This window comes from Peromyscus maniculatus, chromosome 4, assembly GCF_049852395.1.
Source record: "Peromyscus maniculatus bairdii isolate BWxNUB_F1_BW_parent chromosome 4, HU_Pman_BW_mat_3.1, whole genome shotgun sequence".
Lineage (NCBI taxonomy): Eukaryota > Metazoa > Chordata > Mammalia > Rodentia > Cricetidae > Peromyscus > Peromyscus maniculatus.
In genome coordinates this window covers 110,980,683-110,997,351 of record NC_134855.1, presented here as the reverse complement: position 1 = coordinate 110,997,351, position 16,669 = coordinate 110,980,683, and the positions used below count along the sequence as shown (strand labels likewise).

At 50.0% G+C, this 16,669-nt stretch overlaps 1 protein-coding gene across 5 annotated transcripts; it reads left to right on the top strand.

Moving 5' to 3' along the window:
- The first annotated feature begins 271 nt into the window (after positions 1-271).
- On the top strand, positions 272-12,952 carry Lrrn4 (leucine rich repeat neuronal 4). 5 transcript variants are annotated; one of them, XR_013050779.1, is made up of 6 exons: positions 272-426; positions 1,796-2,453; positions 3,444-3,648; positions 7,762-7,899; positions 8,923-10,361; positions 12,432-12,952. XR_013050779.1 is itself a non-coding variant. In XM_006983972.4 (5 exons), exons 2-5 carry the CDS (start codon positions 1,805-1,807, stop codon positions 10,124-10,126), a joined length of 2,196 nt encoding a protein of 731 aa, XP_006984034.1. In that variant the 5' UTR covers positions 623-747; positions 1,796-1,804; the 3' UTR covers positions 10,127-11,796. The 5 variants fall into 5 exon arrangements, 1 of the variants encoding a protein (XP_006984034.1); XR_013050780.1 differs by lacking the exon at positions 272-426 and adding an exon at positions 622-747 and having other exon boundaries at positions 1,760-2,453; XR_013050778.1 differs by lacking the exon at positions 272-426 and adding an exon at positions 623-747.
- Positions 12,953-16,669: the final 3,717 nt, after the last annotated feature.

Below are 16,669 nucleotides of genomic sequence, written 5' to 3'. Positions count from 1 at the left end.
CATGGGGCAGGAGTGTCCTTTCTGCATTTCTGGTCTCTATATTTGTTCTCACTGCTCAGAATTAAACACAGGTTGTCACTGAACGGGGTCTCAGAGCAATCACTTGTCTTGGGGGCTTTTGCACATGGCTTGAGCTAGATCCAGTGTGAAGACTCCTTTGTGCAGGTCTGCGGTCACTTCCCTGTGAATCTCTGCAAGCCACTCTGGGAAAGCAACCCCTCCCTCAGGTTCTTTCTCTCCCGGCTCACCATTCGGTCTCCAATTATCCCAGGAGATTAGGAATCACCTAGAAGAGAGATTAAGATTCCTGGGAGGTGACAGGGCTGCCTCACTGGGCACCAGCCCTTGCTGCTGGCTCCTTTTCTCAAGCTTGGGAAAGTGAAGTAAGGAAAGACAAGGACGGGAAGGATCGGAGGAGGCCTGCAGGTGAGGGTGGGGCGCCAGGTCTGTGCAGGGAAAGGCCTGAGGGTCGGAGGAGGATTGCAGGTGGGGGTGCCAGGTCTACTCAGGGAAAGGCCCGGGGCGGGAAGAAGTGAGATGGAAACAAGCAAAGTCTTGGTGGAGAAGGCGGGACTTCAGGGCCGGAGTGTCTCAGGCTCCTCCTGGACGGGGCTGGAGGAGGGGCTGCGGGGAACAGCAGCCTCCCCTCTGACATTCAGAGTCACATTCAGAAGTCACAGGTTCCTGCAATAGTCAAAAGTTTGAGGGCCGTGAAGGGGTGCCACACACCACAGGGACAGCTTCCAGGTAAGTATGACATACTGCAGATACCTTCACCCCCTGGCCTTAAGTCCCAGCAACTTTCTCATCACTTTATCTTCCTACCAAGAGGGAGGCCTTTCTCTTGGAGCCTTCATGGTGACTCAGAGATGGGTGTTCAGTGGGGAGCCATAGCAGGAAATCTGCAGTAACATGGGCTATCAGGCAGTGACTTCATGCCCAGGGCCGGCTTAGAAGCCACTTTGCCATTCCCAAGTCAGCCCACAGCCACCAGTGCGGGTGGAAGCGCAGCTAGCTAGGCTAGCTCCAGTGCAGGCTTTTGTTAGAACCCATATGGGACCAGGGAATGCTTGATCCAAGAGTCCCGAGTCTTGGAGCTGTCTAGGGGCTCCTGTCTTCTTCTAAAGGCAGCCCTGAGCTCCCTTCCAAGAGAAGGACCCCAGAACTTATTTTACTCAAACTAAGAAGTGGCTGGGCACTTTCAATGAGAAAAAAATTGGCCCAGTCTAGGTATGACTACATTTCTCTTGACTCCCATTTAATCTCAGCTGAAGTTTAACCCGGGAGCATTCACAATTAGGACGCCGCTGCTTAAACGGGGTGGGAAGGGTTACAGACAAAAAGAGATCAAACAGCCTTCTCTCAAAAACTCATAGAAGAGAAAGTATGGGGGACCCTGGAAGAGTCAGGTCAGGCGTGGAAAGATGAGGGAAGCCTCCGGGAGGCTGGAAAAGCGAAGGCATTGCTAGGACAAGCAAGTGTGCATGGGTCCTGCACCAGAGAGGAGGGAAAAGCTGGTCTCCACCTGCTCACGGACAAGTATGAGGTGGAGATGGGGGTGGGGTGGGCCTCTCCTCTCTCTCTTTCTCTCTCTCTCTCTTTCTCTCTCTCTCTCTCTCTCTCTCTCTCTCTCTCTCTCTCTCTCTCTCTCTCTCTCACACACACACACACACACACACACACACACACACACACACACACACACACACTCACACACTACAGGAACATCCAGGGGGACACACTTTTGCCTTCCGTTCAGGGGCTTCTTCTGAAGTCATGGGCGGTCTTTCCCTAGAGACTCGACATGGGTTGGACGCTGCTTCTGCCGCAGCTGCTACTGCTGATGGTGCGGAGCCAGGGTCTGGTGGGACTTTCCCAGGAGACGATCCCCCTCTTCCGACTCACTCGTCAGGGACCCCAGGACATGCACGACAGCCAAGCCACCGACTCGCCCTGCCAGGGGCTCCCCGCTGCAGGAGCCACGACCCTGACCCTGGCAAACCGCAGCCTGGAGCGCTTGCCCAGCTGCCTGCCGCACACGCTGCGCAGCCTCGACGGCAGCCACAACCTGCTGCGCGCCTTCGGGGGCCCTGAGTTCGGTCGCCTGCCCGAGCTACGCGTGCTCACTCTGCACCATAACCGCATCTCCACGCTGCACTGGGGCCGCGGCACGCCGGCCGGGCTGCGCGAGCTCGATCTCAGCCACAACCTGCTGACCGCGCTGCCCGCCTACGCCGGGCCCCCGGAGCACAACCTGCGCTCGCTGGCGCTGGCCGGGAACCCACTGCAGGCGCTGCAGCCGCGGACCTTCGCACGCTTCCCGGCGCTGCAGCTTCTCAACCTCTCCTGCAGTGAGCTGGACCACATCGCCCAGGAGGCGTTCGCCGGGGAGGACGGCGGGCCCCTGGCGGCTCTGGAGGTCTTGGACCTGAGCGGCACGCGCCTGGAGCGAGGTGAGAGCGGGGTAAGGGCTACACATGCGCCTCTGGGGGTGTGGGGGTGGAGATAAGGGCTGCGTTCTTCAAGAGGTGGCCCCAGAAACCAGACGCGTGGACCCAAGTGCCCGAAGTGCCACACAGTCGCAGAACTGCTGACAATCGCCGGATTACATAAGAGGAAACTAAAGCACAGAAGGGTGGAATGACGTTAGACCTAATCTCATAGATCTAGCGCCTAATGCCCCCAAATCACAGCCCAAGCATTCCACCGGCAGTGCTCAACACTTCTGGCTGGATGAAAGCTGTGGGATGGCGAGGTGAAGTTGGCATTGGAGCTCATGAACATATACATGAGCTTTGCCCCAAGCGTGCCAAAGAGGAATTCATTGATTTCCCCTGCAACACGCAATTGTTTCTACAGATGTCGAATTCTTCCAACAAGATGCAGGAGGGAGGTGCCTCTGATTCACGAGCATGGTTCTATTGTTCTTTAAAAACACTTTATGTGTCCATGACCTCTTGTTTACCACGGTGGTGTGAGGAAGGGCGGCAAGGGGCTAGAGAGAACAAGAAATTCAGAAAGGGGAATGTTCTCCATATTTTGGGAGACGACAAAATTGAGTTCCTGGGGCCTCCTCCAGCCATGTGCCCCTCTCCTCCTTTCTTATGTTCCTCGAAAGCTCTCCACTCTTGGAAGGCATCCAAGCCAAGTCTGGCTATTTTGTGTGTGGAGTTTAACCCGAGGCTGTGACAGCAGCAGGCTTGGAGATAATAGTTCCTAGTAAGAGCTTCCAGCTGTGGCCTTGGGTCAGCCATGCTTCTCTATGTCTTTTGTCAACTTGTAAAAAAAAAAAAAAAAAAAAAAAAAAAAACATTAGCATAGCTGATGAAGGGCCTTTCCAGCTGCTGTAGCTGTGACCTCTCCTGTCACTCACTTCTGTGTGGCTCTTCTGGGCCCCTGGGTTGTTGTGCCTTGCTGTAATGGACAATTCCCTTTGATTTCAGTTGAGTCTGGGTGGATCAGAAACCTGCCACAGCTCAAGTCCCTCTACCTGAGAAAGATGCCCAGGCTGAAGACGCTGGAGGGAGACATTTTCAAGATGACTCCCAATCTGCAGCAGCTGGATTGTCAAGAATCCCCGGCACTCAGTTTTGTCCACACAGAGATCTTTCAAGACACACCTTGTCTACAAGTCCTTCTGTTCCAGAAGTAAGTGGTTCTAAGCCCAGCTCAGTCAGGACTGATTTTTGCCCGTTATACTCTATTGAATTTTATATGACATACCAGTCCTTACTGTTTCTACCACTGCCCTTCCAAATCCTGACTGGGCCTCTGTTCTCCCCCATCTTCCCTGTGGTGTCTTCAGCAGGTCCCAGACAGTATCCCCAACTTAATAACTAGCAATGAGGAGACAAGGACACTGACTGGGCCTTCTCTCCACTGGAACCCCCTCCTTTCCCCAGTGATGCCATCGCAGGGTATGAGCGGGCTGGGGGGAAAGAGATGGGGTAGGAAGGTTTACCATGCCCTAGGATCTGGAGATGTCCCTCTTATTCTAGTAGCAGCCATTGGCTTGACTTCTCAGAGTAGTGGAACACTTAAGATGACCCCAGGCCACCTCTTGTCAGTGGGTCCTACACCAGGGACTCGTCTTTTGACATAGAAGCATCCTCTTTTCTCCCTCGTGTTTTGGTAGGGATGGGGATTAGAGGAGCTTCCAAAGCGCTGTCCAGTCTCTTCTCCCCTCTTGATCAAGGCTACAGCTGGGTAATGAGTTAGTAAACTCCTTGTCTTCCCTGGTCTTGAACAGGGTGTGGAGCGATTCTCTTTGGGATCTGGGCGCCTCAGCCAGCCCCTTACTCAGTGCTCTCAGCCTTTATGGTTTCTGTTGAACCTAAGCCCTGTTTGAAATACCCAGTTATTTAACAGTCTATTCTGTGTCATTGGCCATTTGTGAAAGATTTAAAGTAGCAGCATTGAACCTTAGTTCTGCGGTGAGGTTCTGTGTTCCCTGACCCACTGGGGCCTAGCACTTTTCAGAGGATGAATACCTGCCTCTCAGAGTCCAGGAAGATGGTGTCTTAGAGGGGCTACAGGGCTTACCACATCATGGATAAAGATGGTGTTGTGGCTTACAACTCCAGGGGAACCTAAGAGTGGATTTTCTTAATTCTCTTTTGCCCAAAGCAGGTGCCAAAGATGGAGCTATTTTCCCTTGGGAATGAATGCTTCTCCTTCGTTTGGTAACCAGATACTAAGCACACATGGTGTGGAGGGAAAACACTTTGTGGTTCTGACTCCTTTAGGCTTGATAAAAATACAAAAATTCAAAGTAAAAAGAACGAAACACTGGAAAATGATACAGAGTGAAACAGGAATACAACAATGGTTCTCCCTTTGGGGCTTTTCACTTGAGAAAAGCAAATGGGAGCCCTTAAGTCTGTTTCTGGAGTATAAGAGGTATCTATAGAACTGGAGAAGGTGGGGCTAGAGGGGTGGCTCAGGGAGAAAGGTGCTTGCGATGATAGCAAGCATGAACACCTGATTTCCAATCTCCAGCACTCCAGGCATGGTGCTGCACATCTGTAACACCAGCATAGTGATGCAGAGGCAGGTAAAGCCCTGCGGTGTGCTGGTCAGCCAGCCTCAGCTAAACGGCAAGCTTCAGGCTCAGTGCAGAGACCCTGTCTCAAAAATAATAAGGTGGAAGGCCATTGAGGAGGACATCCTGATGTCAATCTCTGACACCCACAAACACATACATGGATACACATTCCCACATGCGCATCAATACGCATATCCTCCCCCACTCACTCTCTCTCACACACAAATGGTAATACTGACTGGTGATGGTAATGATGGTGGTAGTGATGATGACCGTATGTATGATGATAGTGGTGGTGGTGAAGCTGCTGATGCTGAAGTTGGTAGTCATGACCATAATGATGATGCTATGGTCCCACCTTTCAACAAGACCACAGTTTAGTTTAGGAAACAGATGACTGACGGCCAGCACAAGCCATCATGAGCCACAGCTGAGGCACACACTCTATGCTGTGTGATAAAGCAGGTCGTGGTAGTGATCCATCAGGCTGGGTCAGGGAGGCTTCTGTAGGAAGGGCGTGAGTGAGCCGTAGCTCTGTGCAGCTCATGTTGCCCATGATGAATTTGCTAACTGTGAGGGGCAGGGAAGTAAAACCTAAGAGTCAAGGAGCTCAGGAAGTGTGAAGAGTCCAGGTCAAACATTCTGTCAGACTCCAAGGAAGAGACAGGAGAGAGCCAAGAGTGGATCTGCCATTGTTAGGTGTGAGAAACTATAAATATGCCTAGAATAATTCTCCGCTGCCCCATTCCCGTCCCCCATCCCTGTCTATGACTGCTCATCTTCACCCATCAAAAGCTCTAAGCTTGGTGACTTGAAATCGGTGCTGTTTTAGCAAATGTAGACAGGAAGGAGAAAGCTTTGAGAGTTGGAGTTTGTTTTCTCTTGTTCTTGGAGCCCCGACTACCATGTGATGCTCTAGGCTGGCCTCCCAGGTGGTAAAAGGTGCATGGAGAAAGGTCCACACCTAGTTGAGGCTCTCTATAGATGATGTAGTCCTACATCATCTGGCCCAGGTGAGCCTGCCCAGACCAGGAACTGCCAAGCCACCCCAAGAATCATGTGAATGAAAACAAGGCACTTGTAAGCTTCTACGTTTTGGTGCCACCCTCCACTTAACAAGGGCTAACTGGTGCACTGAGCGAGGCATTGTACAAGTACTGGCATTGTGCCAACAGCTGTGGTCCAGTTCTGGCACTCAACTGCTTTTTCATTTCTGGCTACATCCAATTTGCTAATATCCTCCTGGCCTAAGTAAGTCACCAAGTTTGAAAGGGTAGAGAAGTACAGACTCGCTTCGGATGGGGAGAGATGCAATCACTTTGCAAAGGTGTGAGCCTGCAGAGATGAGAAGACCTGTGGCCATTTTTACAAACACTCCATATAGCTGAAGTTTTTCTGGTCCTGCCTGGCCCATGGTCAGGACAAATCTCTCCCACTCGTATTCCCCAAGTAAACACACAGAGACTTATATTACTTACAAACTGTATGGCTGTGGCAGGCTGCTTGCTATCTGTTCTTATATCTTAAATTAACCCATTGTATAAATCTATACCTTGCCACGTGGCTCGTGGCTTACCGGTATCTTACATCATGTTTCTCCTCATGGCGGCTGGCAGCATCTCCTGACTCAGCCTTCTTCCACATAGCATTCTCCTCTCTCCTTGTCCTGCCTACACTACCCTTCCTGCCTGGCTACTGGCCAATCAGTGTTTTATTTATCCATCAATCCTAGCAACATATATTCACAGCATACAGGACATCCCACAGCAACTCCACCATACTCGGCAATGGCAAACTCACTCCAGGCTCCTCCTCTTACTTCCCTGGAGTTCAACATAATCTTTGTCCTAGACTCACTCCACTCTCGGGGTCTCTTGGCTTATCCAGTGGTGAGATAAGAGCTTCACTGAGAGTTTTGGATTAAGGGTAGTAAAACACTTACCTAGCATGTGTGAGGCCCTGGTTTCAATCCCCAGCACTGGTCTATAACAATAGTATTTACTATCCGTTTTTTTGTGTGTGTAGAGATTTGTATTTACTAACACGTTCCTTATCACAGACTTTTAATAAAAACACTTGGCATGGGGGTATTTTCTCTATCCAATATGAGTTAATAATGACTGAGTTTGGTTGGCAAAATAGGAGGTCTAAATTCATTTTGGTTCTACTCAAAGTTCTAACACTAGCAGAATTGTTTTCTCACAATACCACTGTGCCTCTTAGCAACATTTTTTTTTCTTTAAGATTTAATTATCGGGGGCTGGAGAGATGGCTCAGCACTTAAAAGCACTGGCTGCTCTTCCACAAGTCTTGATCTCAGTAACCACACAGTGGCTCACAACCATCTATAGTGGGAACTGATGGCCTCTTCCAATGTAAAGGCGAACATGCAGATAGAGCACTCATATGCATAAAATAATTATTTTATGTGTGTGTTTGCTTTGCTTGTGTGTCTGTCTGTGCACCGTGTGTGCAGTACCCATGGAAGCCAGAAGACGTAAGATCCTCTGGAACTGGAGTCACAGACGGTGCTGAGAACTGAACCCAGATCCTTTAGAAGAGCAACCAATGCTCTTAACCTCTGGGCTATCTCTCCAGCCCTTGTGGGAACATTGTGAACCTAATTGTTCAAATTGAACCTAAAATCACGAGTTAACTGGTGTGTGTGTGTGTGTGTGTGTGTGTGTGTGTGTGTGTACATGTGTGTGTCATTTCAGCTGCAACTTGAGTTCCTTTGGACCTTGGATTGTGAATTCCTCCCAGGTCTTATCTGTCAACCTCTTTGGCAACCCTCTCACTTGCAGCTGTGAGCTGGCTTGGCTTCTCGTGGATGCAAATAAAACTGTCGTACACAGGTAACACATTTACTGAACAGATGGCTGTGGGGTGGGATCAACCTTCCAGAGCTGGAGGCATCCCAGCTTATGTCTTGCCCATATGACCATGTGGGCATTCACCCCAGTGTAGTCAGATGGGGGGGGGCGGGGAGGATGAAGGCTTTGCTTCTATTCTATTCTAGCCAGCCAGAAAGGGTAAAGAATATAGAAAAACTGACTTGGGAGCTTTTAAATGGATGAGGCTGCCAGATGGTGCTCACCATTTCTACTCGTATTCATTGGCCAACAGTTAGTGGACAGACCACATACACCTAACTGCAAGGGAGGCTGGGAAATGTAGTCTGCATGCCCTGTAGGAAAAGCAAGATCAGCCGTGCCATTTCTCCCATTTTATAGACAAGGGAATAGAGTCAAAAGAAGTGAGGGACTTGATAAATTCACGCAGCTGTTGGATGAAGGAGGCAGTATTCATCTTCATCTACATCTGTGCTCTTAACCACTAGGCCCCTTGATCCCTCAGGACAGCCTAGCTTCCTGCTCGTAGCCATTCAGCCTAAGCCCAGCATGCTTACAGAGCCTTCTCATGGGGCAGGAAACAAATTCTGATGATATCTCTTGGCAAGAAGAGCTTGGCTTAGAAGATGCACTAAATCCCTCGACAGTCAGGGTCTCACTATGCTGTTGAAAAAGATGTTGTTGAGAGCACACGCTAAAGCAGAAAGGCTGGCTTCATTCCACTTCCTACTGTAGACATGACTGCGTTACCCTCTCTGGGGCTAATAGTTCCTACCGCACAGGTTTCCCAGGTTTATGCTCCACCATTTGCTAGCTTTGACATCTTGGGCAGTTGGCATCTCTTTCCTGTTTCCTTCTCTGCCCAGAAGGGATGACAGGGACTTCCTTCAAAGGGTTTCCTGGGTCCATAAAGTGATGATGTCACTAGGCGATACTTGGTAGAGATGTGTTAGCAGAGCGGACCCCTACATTGAGGATTTAAAACCCTGAAACCAAGGCTCTCCTAATGATTGGTTTTCCCTCCAGGGCGGCAGATACCATGTGCGAGCCTGCTTTAGGGTCCAAGGACCCCTTCTCTGGCCCCCTCTCCCTCTTCCAGCTGTCTGACGTGTGCAGACCAGACCAAAGCACCACCCTCCAGGCTTCAAATCCGCCTCACTTTGATCATCCGGTTTCTGCGCCACGGACACAGGGGCCTTCCATTGGCCAGAACACAGTCCTGTCTACTCAGCCTGGAGGAGGCCAACAAAGTATCACCAAGGTCCCCTCCCACACTGTGGCTTCTCTTACACAAGGGTCATGGGGGCATGGTGATACTTCAGAGGAAACTGCCCAGTCCGCTCCTGGCTCTCTGACCGCTTACAGTCCCTCCAGGGCTCTGCCTGGTGCAGCCGGCACAGGGGCAGAGCAGATTGCCACACATACCGTCGAGCCCAGTGTCTCCCTTGCCTCCGGCACACTGCTCGGCAAACACCTTGGACCCATGTCTACTTCGCCAACCCCCCGGAGCATATCTCGGACTAGCCAGAGGACACCAGCCACCACCCAGGCTCCCCACACCCATCCTCCACAGGATGAGATTCCAGTCCTGCTGTTGGATGACGACAGCGAGGAGGATGAGACTCAGAATCAGGTGGCAGCACCTCGCGAGGCTGTCTCTTGCGATTACCACCCCTGTCGGCATCTGCAGAGCCCGTGCGCAGAGCTGCAGAGGCGCTTCAGATGCCGCTGCCCTGGTCTTAGCGGGGAAGATACCATCCCAGACGCTCCCAAGCTGCAGGGGGTTTCCGAGCTAACTGACACGTCGATGCTCATCCACTGGTGTGCCCCCAACTCAGTGGTGCGCTGGTACCAGATCAACTACTTGGCGGAAGGAGGATCCGGGAACCAGTCCGTAGCGGACATCTATGCTACAGCCCGACAGCACCCGCTGTATAAGCTGTCTCCAAGCACCACCTACCACGTGTGTGTACTGGCAGCCAACAGGGCCGGCCTGAGCCAGCAGCAGACCTCAGGCTGGAAGAGGTCATGTGCCACCTTCACAACCAAGCCCAGCTCTGTAGTCATCTTCTGGGGACTGTGTATGTCCAGTGCCCTGTTACTGGCCAGCACCCTGGTGCTGTCTGTGTGTCTCTGGAGGCAGCGCTGGAAGCCACACAGGCAGTTCTATGACACAAACCTGGTGGCCTTCAAAAACCCGGCCAGGGCTGAGGAAGTAACTCAGTGGTAGTGACTTCCCCATACGCAAGGCCTTGGGTTTATCCCCAGTATCAAAATCAGATGCATTTGAGGCCTTGGATTGCTCTCTAGCAGCCAATTAAACAACAGACCAGTCTTTGACCATCTGCTGAGGCTCCAGACTTTCAATTATCCCAGCTTCTTTCCTCCAATCAAACTACATCTGCATGCAGAAATTATGATCTAGTGCCTATAAACAATCTTGAATTCCACATTCCCCAAAGCCGGCGTGTGCTGTGGGATGTTCTGTAGGTCCTGTGGGAGCCCATTCTCAGGTTCTTTGTGGCGTTACCCAGCAGGTCCGTATAGAGGATGATTAGGACCATGGGCCTGAGTGCAGGTGTTTGAGATGGTCTGCACTTGGCTGTGCTGGGGGATGGTCTGTATGTCAAGTTGCTCTGATTGGTTAATAAATAAAACCTGATCGGCCGTGGCTAGGCAGGAAAGATAGGTGGGACTAACAGAGAGGAGATATAAAAGGACAGAAAGGCAGAAGGAGACGCTGCAGCCGCCGCAATGACCAGAGACGCTGCAGCCGCCGCCATGACCAGCAGCATGTGAAGACGCTGATAAGCTACCAGCCACGTGGCGAGGTATAGATTTGTAGAAATGGATTACTTTAAGGAATAGATTTATGGAAATGGTTAATTTAAGATAAAAGGAAATGGTTAATTTAAGATAAAGGAATAATTAGCAGGAAGCCTGCCACGGCCATACGGTTTGAAAGCAATATAAGTGTCTGTGTTTACTTGGTTGGGTCTGAGCGGCTGTGGGACTGGCGGGTGACAGAGATTTGTCCTGACTGTGGGCAAGGCGAAAAAATCAAGCTACAAATGGCGCCCAACGTGGGGCTAAAGAAAAAAAGGGCTAAAGAAAAAAAGGGCTAAAGAAAAAAAGGGCTAAAGAAAAAAAAAGGGATTAAAGAAAAAGGACAAATGAACAGGGATAAAGGCCGGTGTTATGAAAAAAAAATACTAAAGACAAAGTCCCTTAACCAAGAGGCACTCCAATAAAGTGTGATCTGAGAAGAATCCTCGAGTGGTGGTAAAGAGGATTCAGAACTCAACACACGGAGCGGTGACGTCGTTAAGTTCTCCAGGAACGGTGACGTTGGTATTAAAGAGAAAGTAAAAGTAATATAAAAAATAAGCCATGTAAAGATGGATATCACACAAAGAGTTTGGATTATATTGTCTTTGGGATTTTTAACTGCAGAAAAACATTTGATCGTAAAAGATGTTGAGTTAAACCAATATGTATATATTAAAGATATCTTGACTTTAAAATTTGGATATAAGGATGTGTTACTTTGGAAAGGAGACTCTGCTTTTATCTCTACAGAAAGCCAGAGGCTATGGATTTTTTCCAGATTGAGATACATCAGGTTTGATCAGCCAAGACCACCTGAAAGGTCTCCGATGACACCATGGCCCAGATGATCCAACATCCAGAATCGTTTCAAGGCAACTGGCTCAGACGATACGGTCTCACGGACTACTCCATGATCCTAAAATTTTCTTTGCATCCCCATAAGATACAGCGCCCCCCTCCAGCAGGAAGTAGTTAAGAGAAGCTACGCCCAAATTCCCAAATATACCAAGCTGGCTTTGGAGATGTGTAAAAGTTAAAACCTTCCTTTTTAAAAAAAAAAAAAAAAGAAAGGGGAAGTGCTGTGGGATGTTCTGTAGGTCCTGTGGGAGCCCATTCTCAGGTTCTTTGTGGCGTTACCCAGCAGGTCCGTATAGAGGATGATTAGGACCATGGGCCTGAGTGCAGGTGTTTGAGATGGTCTGCACTTGGCTGTGCTGGGGGATGGTCTGTATGTCAAGTTGCTCTGATTGGTTAATAAATAAAACCTGATCGGCCGTGGCTAGGCAGGAAAGATAGGTGGGACTAACAGAGAGGAGATATAAAAGGACAGAAAGGCAGAAGGAGACGCTGCAGCCGCCGCAATGACCAGAGACGCTGTAGCCGCTGCCATGACCAGAGACGCTGCAGCCGCCGCCATGACCAGCAGCATGTGAAGACGCTGATAAGCTACCAGCCACGTGGCGAGGTATAGATTTGTAGAAATGGATTACTTTAAGGAATAGATTTATGGAAATGGTTAATTTAAGATAAAAGGAAATGGTTAATTTAAGATAAAGGAACAATTAGCAGGAAGCCTGCCACGGCCATACGGTTTGAAAGCAATATAAGTGTCTGTGTTGACTTGGTTGGGTCTGAGCGGCTGTGGGACTGGCGGGTGACAGAGATTTGTCCTGACTGTGGGCAAGGCAGGAAAACTCTAGCTAAAGGCGTGCCTCAGGCACACACAGCACTCTGCCGTTTCCTTCTCTGTTCCTTCTGTGACTGTTGTCAGTAGCCTGATGGTCACACCCGACAGTCCTGTGGCACCTGTCATTCTGTGTTGTCCCGTTGGGGTTTTCAGCAGTCAGTGTCTCCCTCAGTATCCACTGGGACTGCATGGGAGGAGATGGGAGAAAAGAAAACAATTGTAACAAGGAACACAACTTTTGGAAATGCCTTCCTTAAGTTTCTTGTGTGCAAGTTGCCTTGTGGCCCCTGATTTTCGAGTGAGTTCTGTTAGCCAAGAGTGGGTGGCCAAGGAAGAGGTACGGGTGGTTTCCTAAGGCCTTTTGAAATTTATCAGTTGCATTTCAGGGTGTGTCAAAACATGTATTTCCAGCTTTATAGCTAAAACTGGCCTTCTGGTAACATCTGTGAAACACAAGAAAGGACTATTTCTTCCAGGGCTTCTAACATTTCACTCAACACTCAATAGACAAAAGTAATATGTACTTTAGTGCTCAGACAAGGTCTTACTGTGCAGCACGTACTGACCTCAAACTTGGGACCCTTCTGCCTCTCTCTCCAAATGTTGCGATTACAAGAGTTTGGAGAGGAGGGAACGTTGAACCCCACAAACAACGCTTATTTCTATTGTAAGAAAAAAATTGTTTGAATCCATCTCTCGTCTCCAGAACAGGCTGTAGCACAAATGCCACACTGCAGAAAGAAGGAGGATCCTAGCTGGGCCCCAATATGAATTATACTATACACTTCCGAGGGGCTAAGTATTCAAGCATGTTTTCAACATCCTAAAATATATCCCTAGTTGCATCATATATATCTTTAAAAAGTTACAAAAGCCAAAAATGTGAGTTAGTGTTGTCCTAAGACAAGTAATTAAATGGCCCCAATGTTTTTAGCCTATTCTCAAGAATGAGTCAATTTGCCAATCTGTATACACAAATGCATACTCTAATATTCTCATGCAAATACAACTCCAGTATATTTTAAAAATGAACACAATGCTGGGCAGTGGTGGCGCATGCCTTTAATCCCAGCACTCGGGAGGCAGAGGCAGGTGGATCTCCATGCCAGCCTGGTCTATAGAGTTAATTCTAGGGCAGCCAAGCCTACACAAAGAAACCATGTCTCAAAATACCAGGAAAACAAACAAACCAAGGACAGAATGTATTTTTTTTTTTAAGATTTATTTATTTATTATGTATACATAGGAGGGCACCAGATCTCATTACAGATGGTTGTGAGCCACCATGTGGTTGCTGGGAATTGAACTCAGGACCTCTGGAAGAGCAGTCGGTGCTCTTAACCTCTGAGCCATCTCTGCAGCCCCAGAATGTATTTTTTGACAATTCAGTATACAAAAAAAAAAAAATGTGAGGACATTTGAACTATTTTTAAGAGTAGATATGGAAAAGGTGTTGACCAGAGCTAGATCAAAACCCCTCATACTAAGGATATTATGGTCAACAATAACCACAATTAAGCAAATGTAATAAAGCAGATAAATGTCTAATGTCCTCCATAAGCACTTTTCCACCTTTTTATTTGACATTTCTGAGGGCTCACCATCCTGGGTGCTCCAGTAGTCCCTGTCTCCAGGCTCAGCAGCTCCGTTAGAAACTGTATGGGAGAGTTGAGGCGGGGGCAACCGCCAGCCTTGTCCCACCCTTCTCTTCCCTGTGATGCAGTGGTAGAGTTTAGTATGTGCCAAACCCACGGTGGCAACATTCGCTACTTTTCTATTACTGTGACAAAACTCCATGACCAAGGCAACTTACAGCAGGAAGGATTTATTTAGTGTGTGGTTCCGGAGGGGTCAAGAAGTTGACAGCAGGTAGGCATGGTGGATGGAGCTAGAAGCTGAGAACTTTTTTTCTTTTCTTTCTTTTTTTTTTTTTTTCCGGTCTTAGTAAACTTTTTTTTTTAAACCTTTATTCTTTACAGATTTCACATCATGCATCCCGATTCCACCCACCTCCCCGTCCCTGTCCCCATTCCCCTCCCCACATCCACCCTTGCAACCTCCCTCCCGAAACAAAACAAAATTTAAAAGAAAAACCAAAAACCAAAGCAAGCAAGCAAACAAAAGCAAAACCAACAAAACAAGACAAAAACAAAAACAAACAAAAAACCCAGAAGAACAAAGCATCTGGTTGTGGAAGCGGTAGTGTGTGGCCCACTGAGTCACACAGTCCCCCTGTCCTTTCACCTTCACTTGCAAGCCTTCATTGCCACGAGCCATTGCTCTGGTTCAAGGAGGCCTCTGGCTATTGATCATGGGCTCTCACCGGGGCTCCTCTTGTATATCCTGTTGTCCTCTGTCCTGGGGATCCTACAGTTTTGGATCCATAGGTTCGTCCCCTTCACATGCTCCAACCGTTCATAGATATGGTGGATGTTCTGGTGGGCCAACTCATGGCCCTGGTTCTGGGCCTGGGGGTAACTGGGCTGGTCTCTCCACTGTCCCTCCACTGTCATCACCCAGGTGAGCTCTCCAGCCCTGCCTTGACCAGCCCACCCAACACAGCCTTGTAGCAAGGAGAGGGGCCAGTTTTGTTCTCAAGCCCTTGGGTCCGGCTCACCCATAATCACACCACCAGGGCCAGCTCCACTGTCTTGCCCAGGCAAAAGGTGCAGGGCCCTCTCTTCTGATTGCTGTGGGGGGGGGGACGGGGGGGGGGGGGGGAGGGTGTCATCTCTCCTGCTCTCAGGTCCGGCTCACCTGCACCACCACCAACAGGGTCAGCTCTAGTGCACTGCCCAGGCCGGGTGCAGGGCCTGCTCTCCCCCGTGTGCTGCAGTCAGTGAGGGACAAGGCTAGTTCTCCATCTTTCGTGATCCAGCCCCTCACTGACCACAGGCAGCAAGGGGTGGGGGGGCAAGGGCATCTTTCCCTCCCCCGTGCCACCACATGGCAGACGAGGGGGTGTCAGGGCCAGCTCTGCTGTTCTCACTCTCAGGACTGGTTCACCTGCTTCCTGACAACAGGGTCAGCCCTAGTGTGCTGCCCAGGTGAGGTGCATGCACATGGTGAGGGGTGGGGCCATCTTTCCTGATTGCAGGGGCTAGATCTCCTGTGGCAGTATCCAGTGAGGGACAGGGCCAGCTCAGCACAACCTTCAGATTTCAACACTCTTGGTTCCTACGAACCCCCATGGCGACACAGGCCACGGACATCAACAGAACCCAGCCACAGCAGGACCATGGACCCAGATGTGACCCTCGGCAGCAGCCCTGGCACAACAACAGTCTCATTTGGCTGACCAGACCCCCAGGCATCTCTGTGGCCTTTGGTGATAACATGGGCCATGGACATTAACTCAGACCCTGGCTGCTGTAGAGCCATGGACCCAAACATGGACCTCAGCAGCAGCCCGGGCCCAATGTCACCATGGCCCCAGGTGGCCGCACACACCACTCACATTTACATGGCCCCATGGCAGCACGGCTCTCAGACACCAATCTGGCCCCAAATAGCGGCCTCTGCACTGCCCTCAGTGGCGACAAGAGGCACAGACATCAGCTCAGTTGCTTCTCAGGGCTTTGGACCAAGAATGGCCCTTGGCAATAGCACATGTCCAGACATCACCTTGGACACAGGTGGCAACCAGGCCTTTCACATCAGCCAGTTCCTCACCACCCTCACCTCTTCAGAACTGCCTCTCCCCAGCCCATAAATCGCTCCACCCCTCTTCCAACTCCCCACACTGTATTCGTTCACCATAAAAGCATCTTACTGCCCCTGCCAGCCACATGGCATGGCTTGGATCTGTTGCTGTGGCTATGTCCCAGCCTGACGCTAGAGTCCTTGGGTGGCTCCTGGTTGAGTCCTGCCCCACCAGCCGCATGGAATGACAGGAAGCTGTTGCTGTGTTGCGGGCAGGGGCGAGGGCCCTCAGGCAGCACTTGAGTGAGGCCTACCTGGCATGGCCTGGAGCTGCTGCTTTGCGGTATCTCTGCCAGGGGCTAGAATCCCCAGGTGGCTCCTGCTAGAGTGGAGCTAGTGTGCCACAGGCCTGGGGCTGAGAGTTCGAATGTTGAACCACAGGTAAAAAACAGAAAGTGAACTGGGAATAGCACATGGCTTTGAAACCCCTGTGACATACTTCTTCCAGCAAGGCCACACTCCCTAGATCTCTCCCAAATGGTAATATTCAAACATCTGAGATTTGGGGCATTCTCATTCAAACTACCACAGTGGATAAGCTGGTGCTTGAGAATG

What these genes read in the sequence shown, in the direction of transcription:
- Lrrn4 (XM_006983972.4), top strand. Translation starts at nt 1,805, where the DNA reads ATGGGTTGGACGCTGCTTCTGCCGCAGCTGCTACTGCTGATGGTGCGG. An exon ending in CAAGTCCTTCTGTTCCAGAA is followed by an intron (nt 3,649 to 7,761) that starts GTAAGTGGTTCT and finishes GTGTCATTTCAG; the next exon opens with CTGCAACTTGAGTTCCTTTG. An exon ending in AATAAAACTGTCGTACACAG is followed by an intron (nt 7,900 to 8,922) that starts GTAACACATTTA and finishes TTTTCCCTCCAG; the next exon opens with GGCGGCAGATACCATGTGCG.